This window comes from Mesoplodon densirostris, chromosome 16 (genome assembly GCF_025265405.1).
Source record: "Mesoplodon densirostris isolate mMesDen1 chromosome 16, mMesDen1 primary haplotype, whole genome shotgun sequence".
Lineage (NCBI taxonomy): Eukaryota > Metazoa > Chordata > Mammalia > Artiodactyla > Ziphiidae > Mesoplodon > Mesoplodon densirostris.
The window spans coordinates 34635709-34645649 of NC_082676.1; the positions used below are offsets into that span (position 1 = coordinate 34635709).

Sequence of the window (9941 nt, forward strand, 5' to 3'; positions counted from 1 at the left end):
GCTGCCAGAGGAAGAAAGGGCCTTTGTACTGGCAGCCGGTACAGTCTGGAAGCCTGGACTTTGGGCCAGCCACCTGGCAGGTGTCCTTTATTTCTGATGTTGAATACTTGTTCCTTCAAATTCAGATCTTGCAGGAGATAATTAGCCACGGCATCTCACCCTATACTCCATGAAGTATATATGCTTATCACACCCCCCCAAATAAGAAACTGATTCTGACCTTAATTATCACGTTACTGAAGGCCTTGGTGAAGGATAAAGAGGGTGCTGGGGGCTTCCCTGGTGGCGCAGTGGTTGAGAGTCCGCCTGCTGATGCAGGGGACATGGGTTTGTGCCCCGGTCCGGGAAGATCCCACATGCTGCAGAGTGGCTGGACCCGTGAGCCATGGCCACTGAGCCTACGTGTCCGGAGCCTGTGCTCCACAACGGGAGAGGCCACAACAGTGAGAAGCCCGTGTACCGCAAAAAAAAGAGAGGGTGCTGGATACAGAGCAGTTGAGAGCTCCTATCAGGGCCTGTGGTTTCCCTTCCCACCTCCATCATCCCATTGAGCTTCCTGCAAGTGAAGCTTACTTACCAGGACCAGGGGGTCCCACATGTCCCAATTCCCTGATACCCCAATACCCCAGGATGGTGCAGAAAGATGGGGAAGGGGAGGGCATTCTTAGGAACGAGGATTTCTGCTTTATATTGTGAAAGTGTCAGCTGACAAAAGGCCAAAAATGAGGCACAGAGCAGGAAAACACCTCGGCACTGTTGGCGGAGGCTCTAGGTGACCCCCCAGTGCCCTGGGACGAGATCTTGAAGCTCCACGGTTCAAAGCCCTGGGCTGTCTAGGAGCTGCAGAATGACCCCACCCCACCTTGTGCAACAGGAGCTCCTATAGGGCAGGGAAATGGCTGAACCAGTGAGGCAGTCGTGTGTACCAGTCATCTTTTATTGGGTGTTAATTCTCCACTAGGATATAAAAGGATTCAGGGGTGCCAGGCAAAGGTCATGGTCAGGAATGCAGAGTGCGCCCTCTTCAGTGGTACTTGCGTAGCCGCTCGTGTTCTGAAGTTAGAAAGGCAAAATGGTAAGTTTCTTCACAGGTGGGGGTGAAGCCATCCCGAGAATTCCTTTCAGGAGATGACCCAGAACCTACTTGTGGAATTCAGAGCTAATCTGCCACCTGGCCAGCCTCCTCCTTCCCTGAGGGAACACCCACTCAGAAAAACAGCACCCAAGCGCCCACCCTTCAGGGCCAGCACTGCTCTGGATGCCACAGACTGGCAGGTGGCTCGACATTGGCAGAAACAGCCCATGAAGCCCACTCAGCAGCCACCAGACATCTCCCACCAGACCAACTCCTCTCATGTCTCAGCACCAGGAACAGCCACGCTTTTCCAGAGCACCACACAGACACTGGACTGTAGCACTCAACCTATTTCCCTCTTCACACTGGCTGCTAGGAAGATAAAGCCAAGTTTTCCACCAAGCTTTGGCAGAGCCTGCAGTGGCTGATAGAATGCTAAGTATTACCTTTACCCCAGCTTCATCTTATTTTTCCTGTCTTTCTCTTTGCCACAATTTTTGCACTTAAAATACGCTATATTCTGATAAGTCCCTCCAAGTCTTCAGCTTGTCTGCAGGGTGATGGACTTCTAAGGTTGAAAGTGAACCAATACCACCCTGTCATGGGAAACCCCATTGAAGGCAAACCAAGCCAGAAGAGACTCACTGAGTTCCTTGTAAGAACGGCAGTAGTTGAAAAGCACGTAAGCTGCAAGCACCATAGAAAGCCCAGCGATGCTCCCTTTCTTCACGTTGACGTACTTGTTGTAATACCTGTAGTAACCTGCAAAGCGGAGAGGAGGCCACTCCTCTGAGGGCACATTCTACACGTTCTAATAGGAGAGGGCAAAGCTGAGGAAAGGCCTGGGGGCAGGAAGAAACAGTACACAAAAGACAGCCACAGGGTAGCCAGAATTATACAGAGAAAACAGAAAGACGGGGGCCCCTGAGGAGGCTGGCAACCACGCAGGCTCCCAAAGGATGATGACACGATGACACAGGACTGCTCTGCACTTTAAAATGCACAGCCCTGAAGGACAGACCATTTCAAATACTCATCTTGAAAGTTCTGCCTGGCAGGGAGATGAGCATTATAGACTCATGTCCCCTGTGCTTCCAACTCATTTTCCTCTTAAGTCTTATGACATTTCTTTATGACAGAGGTACTGGTACCGATTCCAAGCAATAGAAAACATTTCGTTGTCTGAAATATCTCAGAGCCAGCCTTTGATAGGACCGATCAAACATGGACATTCGAGGGCTAACAATCTCGCTCTGTCCTCTACGTAAGTTACTGGTCTGAGACAAGGCTTGTACTGGCCAAATTAATTCAGGGCAAAGAAAGACCTGTTTGCCCTGAAGACCCAGAGATGTGCTTTTATTTACACATGCCCATAAGGCTCTGACCTCTTTGAAACGCTCCAGCAATGCCTTTAGGGGTGAAATCCCGCATCAGTATCCAGCTTGGCAGCTCCCCTAGTTTGACTTCCAGGAGCTTCTTCTCCTTCAGTGGTACTGAAAAGGAAGTGCAAAAAAACACACACTGGAAGGTCTCCCAATAACACAAACAGCAACCTTCTGTGTCACTTATTTCAACCATTCAATAAAGGTGCATTCAGTAACATTACTAAATAGAGGCTGCATATAAGTAATATTATAAACAAACATGTCACACCAGATATACTATTTTAAGCCAGAGTCTATATAATGACAGAACAGGATTTTGAATAAAAGCTTGCTGGGAATAACTATGTAAAAAGAGAACTAAGGGCCATGAGGAAGAGGTAAAGCGGAGGACAGATGCCTTTTTAAGTAGGAGTGGGGGAGACAGAGAAGTTGGGTACATCTTGGCCAAAGGCACACAGCATGCAGGCCATGGAGGCAGGGTTCCACCTCAGGCCTGGCTCTCATGCTCCTGAAGCCAATCTGATTTCTACCTCAAGCATCCTACCTCAGACCACAGATGCCAAATGACTTAGTAAAAACCACTCTAGGGCTTCCCCGGTGGCACAGTGGTTGAGGGTCCGCCTGCCGATGCAGGGGACGCGGGTTCGTGCCACAGTCCGGGAAGATCCCACATGCTGCGGAGCGTCTGGGCCCGTGGGCCATGGCCGCTGGGCCTGCGCATCCAGAGCGTGTGCTCCGCAGCAGGAGAGGCCACAGCAGTGAGAGGCCCGTGTACCGCAAAAAAAAAAAAAAAAAAAAAAAAACACAACAACACTCTAAAGACCCAACAGGCCACAGATCATTTTCCAATGAGAATCTGGGGACAGGAACGGCTCCTGGTTGAGTCATCTCTGGGCTTAAGAGTAACATAGGAAGGGGGCCAGGGAGGGGTTGGCCCTGTGAATATCCAGATGCTCTTAAGGAGGGAATCTCTCTTCCCCTGTCCTCTTCCAAAAGATCAACTTTAAAAAGCTGTTTGGGGACTTCCCTGGTGGTCCAGTGGCTAAGACTCTGTGCTCCAAATGCAGGGGGCCCAGGTTCAATCCCTGGTCAGGCAACTAGATCCCGTATGCTGCAACTAAAATCCCACATGCCGCAACTAAAGACCCCACGTGCTGCAACTAAAGAACCCACGTGCCGCAACTAAGACCCGGTGCAGCCAAATAAATAAACAAATATTAAAAAAAAAAAAAGCTGGGGACTTCCCTGGTGGCGCAGTGGTTAAGAATCTGCCTGCCAATGCAGGAGACACGGGTTCGAGCCCTGGTCCGGGAAGATCTCACATGCCGCGGAGCAACAAAGCCCGTGTGCCACAACTACTGTGGCCTGTGCTCTAGAGCCCGCAAGCCACAACTACTGAGCCCGTGAGCCACCACTACTGAAGCCCATGCACCTAGAGCCCATGCTCCACAACAAAAAGCCACTGCAATGAGAAGCCTGTGCACTGCAATGAAGAGTAGCCCCCACTTGCTGCAACTAGAGAAGGCCCGCGTGCAGCAATGAAGACCTAACACAGCCAAAAATTAATTAATTAAAAAAAAAAAAAGCTGTTTGGCAGGTGTCCTCTTCAGAGCAAGGAGTCAAGGGCTATTACCTCTTCTTAAAGATGACCAACCACAGGAGGAGCCACACTAAATCACTCCAAGGTTTCTTCTCCATTTTTGGGACCTAAGGAAGGACTCAGGCTCCTTAAGGACCAGCCTCAAGAGTCCACTGAGGGGAATCCCACAGGTCTCTTGACGTCTCCCAACCCTTATCAAGGACAAGGGCCTTCAGGCTTAATGGCAGCTTCTACTCTGCTACAGGCTGTCTGGAAAATGAGACATTTGGCCTTGATGAACCAGAATGACTGCTTGTCAAGAGGTCACAAGTAACAGGTGGAGGCACACATGGTTTTAGGGTCATGGTTGAGGTAGTCTGTCCCCAACAAACTGGCCCCAACCTTCCATCTAGACTTATCCAAACACATGGAGCACCTACTGTGTGCTAGGCAGCCTGCTAAGCACTGTGGGTACAGCACTGACTGCAGATGACAGCCTTGTGCTCAGAAGCCAGCATTCCATCAAGAAAGACAGCCATCTCAAACCCACTCATCCTCCTGGGCTCACCACACTTCAGCCAAACCCTTTTCTGTTTCCCAGATGCAACAGGATTATTTTCACCTGAGGGCCTTCGTATCTGCAGTGCCCCTGGATCACCACAGGGCTATCTCAACTTAACGGTCATCTCCTAGAAGACCTCCTGCCCTGCCCGCCTTATCTCAAGCACAAGCACTTCCTTCCTATGTAACCTCTGAGCTCCAGTTTCCTCCTCTGTGAAATGGCTTGTTCCAAGGATTGAAGGAGAATCTACGTAAAAGCATTTGGAACATGCTCAGAACTATAAACTGTTATTATTACTGTTGAAATCTCTTTAAGGTCCATGTGAAATATCCAAGAAAAAAAAAGGGAGGTGGCAGAGAAAGAAATGGCATATAACCGAACTTTAGGACATTTATAGGGCTTCAGGGATTAACTGCACCCTTTAGTTCTTTTATGAACAGAAACTGTGATTAGTTTGGTAATACTTTTGAAATGTGAGATAGAATGAATGAATTTCAGGAATGTTCCAAATCAGGAATATTAAGTGTCAATGATACTGAGGTCAACACCAGACAGTAATGTCATCTGGGAATGACCTATACCCTACTCTGTCACCTTGCCTGTGGTATTTCAAGAAAAGTTTAACAAGTACACATCTTACATCCCAGTTTTGTCGTCACTTGAACTAGTAGGCTTTTAGTCCAAGAATTACTATACCACGTCTCTTCTTGAGTAAGAACATGGTGGCTACCTTTGCTACACTCTCAAAGTCTTCTTGAATGCAGGGAGGAGTACAAACATGTCATTCTAATACCAAGTGGCTTTAAATATGGCAATGTGGTAGGGAGGGGACGATGAAGGGACAGATGGAACTAGAATGGCAGAATGCTGCTAACTGTTGATGCTCTATAACGAATACAAAGCATTCATTACATTATTCTTTGTAATTTCTTTGTATTTGAAGTCTTCCATAATAAAAAGGTTGAAAATGCTTTTAAAAATAGAACTATGTTGGGACTTCCCTGGTGGCCCAGTGGTTGAGAATCCGCCTGCCAATGCAGGGGACACGGGTTCAAGCCCTGGTCAGGGAAGATCCCACATGCCGTGGAGCAACAAAGCCCGTGTGCCACAACTACTGAGCCTGCGTGCTGCAACTGCTGGAGCCCGCGAGCCACAACTGCTAAAGCGCACACACCACAACCGCTGAAGCCCGCGTGCCTAGAGCCCGTGCTCCACAATGGGAGAGGCCACCGTAATGAGAAGCCCGCGCACCACAGGGAAGAGTAGCCCCAGCTCGCCACAACTAGAGAAAGCCCGCACGCAGCAACGAAGACCCAATGCAGCCATAATTAATAAAGAAAGAAAGAAAGAAAGAAAGAAAGAAAGGTTTTACAAAATAGAACTATGTTGGGGAAATGTGCAAGAGAAACACAGAATTTTAAAAATATTTTCAACTGGTATAAGGCTGGTGACTCAAAAAAAAAAAGTATTTAGGTCACTGCTAGGCCCAGTGAAGCTATTTTTTCACATCCACACAAACTATGAAAACATATTCTCATTCTCACATTCAGGGACTGACACAGTGCCTTGGCACATCACAGGAGAAAAAAGCCAACAATTTATTTTTCTTCATATTTATACCTCTGTACTATGAAGAAAACAGCATTTCCATAACCAAAACTAAGAAATTTATAAGCACAGAAAAAAAATCACATTAGCCTTAAGGAGAGCCAAGTAGAGCACCATCACAAAATTCCAAGAGACCATCAGACTCATCAGAGATGCATCTAACACTTATTCCGAAGTTTCTCTTTTAGTGGAAGGCAAAGGCCTTAGTCCTTGGCAGCCATACTGAAACCCCTCCCCCAACACTCCTCTGCAGCGGCTGGTTCACACTAGTAGAGTGTGCTGATGAACAGAGCAGACTCTACCATCGAGTATTCTGGATTTACTGCCACTTTGAAGCTGTGTGCCCTTGGGCAAGATACTGCTGTCTCTGTTTCCTCCTTTGTAAAATAAGAGTAAGAATAGTACCCGCCTTGGTACTTAGCTCTAGGTACTATGTAAATAGGAATTATTATTATCTTTCTGCCTATGAGCTATCTAAAGGTGGGAGGGAGTTCCCCACACACAGTTCCTGTTTATGACAGATTTTCAGTGAAGGTTGAGAAAGGACCACAGGTTCTTGGGAAGGCAGGTGACTACTTGGCTTGATTTTATGACTTCAAGAAGCATGCTGTTGGGCTTCCCTGGTGGTGCAGTGGTTGGGAGTCCGCCTGCCGATGCAGGGGACATGGTTTCGTGCCCCGGTCCGGGAAGATCCCACATGCCACGGAGCGGCTGGGCCCGTGAGTCATGGCCGCTGAGCCTGCGGGTCTGGAGCCTGTGCTCCGCAACGGGAGAGGCCACAGCAGTGAGAGGCCCGCATAAAGCGAAAAAAAAAAAAGAAGAAGAAGCATACTGTCCACCTATATGGAGAGACATGGAAATGCCAAGTGTCTTCTGGGTGCTAAATCCAACTCTGGGGTTGGCCAGAGCGAAGAGTTTTAGGTTTTGCAGGCCACACAAGGTCTCTGTAACATAGTCTTTTTTTCTTTTTTTAACAAATTTTTATTTATTTATTTTTAATTTTTATGTTTTTGGGCTGCGCCGTGCAGCATACGGGATCTTAGTTCCCCGACCAGGGATCAAACCCGTGCCCCCTGCGGTGGAGTCTTAACCACTGGACCGCCAAGGAAGTCCCTTAACAAATTTTTTAAAAAACAAAAACTATTCTTAGCTCACAGCATACAAAAACAGGCCACATGAAATCCAGCCCATTGGTCATACTTTGTCAACCCTGATCTCATCTATCACTGTTAATTGGTATTTCCATCACTTTATTTGCTAATGGACTAGTGGCGTTATGCTCTGGCAACAGACACCATCTAAAAGATCATCAGTACTTGGACTCCAGTTCCTTCACCTGGGTGATGCTGAATGGGCCAGGTGTGACATGACTTTACCCAAAGGTCACGCAGGGAAAGCTGGATGACTAGCATTCAGCTGTGGGTCAGGCAGTGTTACAAGCACCTTACATATACTAAGTTGTTTAACCCTTAGTTCATAGCACTCTCCACTACAACCCTCTGTTTAAATAAGATACCAAGTCTCAATGCTTCCTTTTCACATGTTGTCTGTTTAAACAACATAACCACCCTGGATAAATATTCTCATGCCTGTTTTTACAAATGGGAAAAAAGCATCACTCTCATATTTTTTGATCCCCTTTTCATTTCTCCGGGCTGAAAATAAGAATATAGAAACTGGGGTAAGACACACATAGATTAGTCAAAATTCTGCCACTATCATGCTGTGTGACAGCAGGCAAGCCACACCACATCTCTGACCGTTATTTTCCTCATCTTTAAAATGGGATCAACGTTCCCGGCACTGATCCTGACAAGGCTACGGTGAGGATGCAGGGCTAAAACATGGTGGCTTCCGTATTTAAAAAAAAAAAAAAATCAGTGTGGACGGTCCAACTTATACATGCATGTCATCGTAAAGCCTGCTGGTCATAAGGTCACTCTTGTGATTAAAGCTCAGTTTACCACGAGGCCCCAGAAACCTAGGTTTGAATCCCAGCTCAGCCCACTCACTAGTAGTGACCTTGAATAGGTCACTTCACCTCTCTAACGCTATTCAACATATATATACATGCGTCAAACCCGACGTGGTGTCAGGCACTGTCCTAGGCATTAGCTCCTCTTAGAACTTAATTTGAGCTTCGAATTTGCGCGGAGGGCTCAGGTGCAAAACAAGTGCCTGGGTTGCGGCAGGGCTGAGCAGCTATTCCTCAGCGGGGAGAGGAGGGGTGGCCCGAGACAGCGCATTCTCAAGACCGGAGGCGCCTCGCCGAGCTGCCGTCGCCCTCCCCGCCACAGCCGAGTGGCGCGAACCCGGGCAAGCGGGAGGCGCGACGGGGCGAGCTAAGAAGGGTTGGACGGCGTGGGACCCTGGGCAAAGGGCCCGGCGCGGCGAAGGTCCTGAGAGAAGGGCAGGCGGCTCCGGCACTCGATCCCTCCCCTCCAAGTGAGGCTCTGAGCACTGGACCCCGAACACCGACTCCTGTCTTTAACCTGGTAGCCCTAAACCGGTCCGGAAACTCACCGATTGACGCCATCTTGAAGTCCTGGCTGTCCGCTCCTCCGGGCCGCACGAGGACTGCTGGGTAGGGAGCATGCGCCCTGGGTGCCGGGAGCAGAGGCTCACGGGAAGCAGGTCGCGACTGGTACGAGGCTGGGGCTTCAGATGCGCCGTGGGGTGAAGGGCTAAGAAACTGGAGGGCAAAGCACCGCGACCCCGCAGCTGGGAACCCGGGGGGTGGTGAAGCGGTGGGAGTGGGAGTGGTAGGGCTCAACTTGGGCTCCCAGTTCTGGGAGGAAAGAGACTGGAAGGGACACCCCCCAAAAAAATAAAAAATAAAAGGGAGGTGAGGAAAGAGCATCCTAGCTTTCTTATTCTGTCGTGTTAAATTTGTTGTGAAAGATGACAGGAGCATCTTAAGACCCTTCCTCCCAACTGTTCCTGATGGGAGATTCAAGGAATCCCCAATCACCAGGAAAAGCCGGTGTCCAGGCTTAGGCTCCAAATAGGTTTGATTCGGGAGTATCTAATGTGTCCAGGCTCTGGCGCTACGCTCTAAGGACAGAAATAAGCAAGACCCTAGGGTGCACAGCTCCAGCTCTTCTTTCTGCCACTTCTTTCCCGGGCACAATGATGCCTCACCACCATTTTGCGTTTTTTCTGGAAAGGCCACAATAAACATTCTTGGTTTAGCAATTCTGAGTTGGGCAAGATGCTTTGATACCCTGAATCTCAGTTTTCTCCTCTGTAAAATAGGGATGTAATGCTTACCTTGTTGTAGGAGTTAAATGAAACAATGTATGTCAAAATAAAGGAATAACTGAGTGGAGGGACTTCCCTGGTGGCACAGTAGTTAGAATCCACCTGCCCATGCAGGGGACACGGGTTAAATCCCTGGGAAGATCCCACATGGGAAGCCCACAGGTTATTTTTTATGAACTGACCCTAACTGCCCATCACAAGTAGTCAAGGGACTCTACTCGTTGTACTCACTCAGGAATTCAGTCTGGCAAGCAGCCCCCATCTCAATCACCTGGCTCAGGGTAGAAACTCAGCCGACCGGTCAACACCCAGGCCTGGGGGCTCACCGGTACTTCCGCGCACACTCATAGGCCGGAATTGTCACGTGGCTTCACCCGCCCAAGGAGCCCGGAAGTAAAAATCTACCCAAGGGGCTTCCCTGGTGGCGCAGTGGTTGAGAGTCCGCCTGCCGATGCAGGGGATGCGGGTTCG

General features: G+C 48.8%; 1 protein-coding gene across 2 annotated transcripts; it reads right to left on the reverse strand.

Annotated features, from left to right (window-relative positions):
• Positions 1–919: 919 nt before the first annotated feature.
• ATP5MF (ATP synthase membrane subunit f) lies at positions 920–8808 on the reverse strand. 2 transcript variants are annotated; one of them, XM_060079082.1, is made up of 4 exons: positions 8733–8808; positions 2461–2568; positions 1721–1837; positions 920–1053 (listed from the first exon to the last, which is right to left on the reverse strand). In XM_060079082.1, exons 1-4 carry the CDS (start codon positions 8743–8745, stop codon positions 1025–1027), a joined length of 267 nt encoding a protein of 88 aa, XP_059935065.1. In that variant the 5' UTR covers positions 8746–8808; the 3' UTR covers positions 920–1024. The 2 variants fall into 2 exon arrangements, with proteins under 2 accessions (XP_059935065.1, XP_059935066.1); XM_060079083.1 differs by lacking the exon at positions 1721–1837.
• Between the last annotated feature and the right edge of the window lie 1133 nt (positions 8809–9941).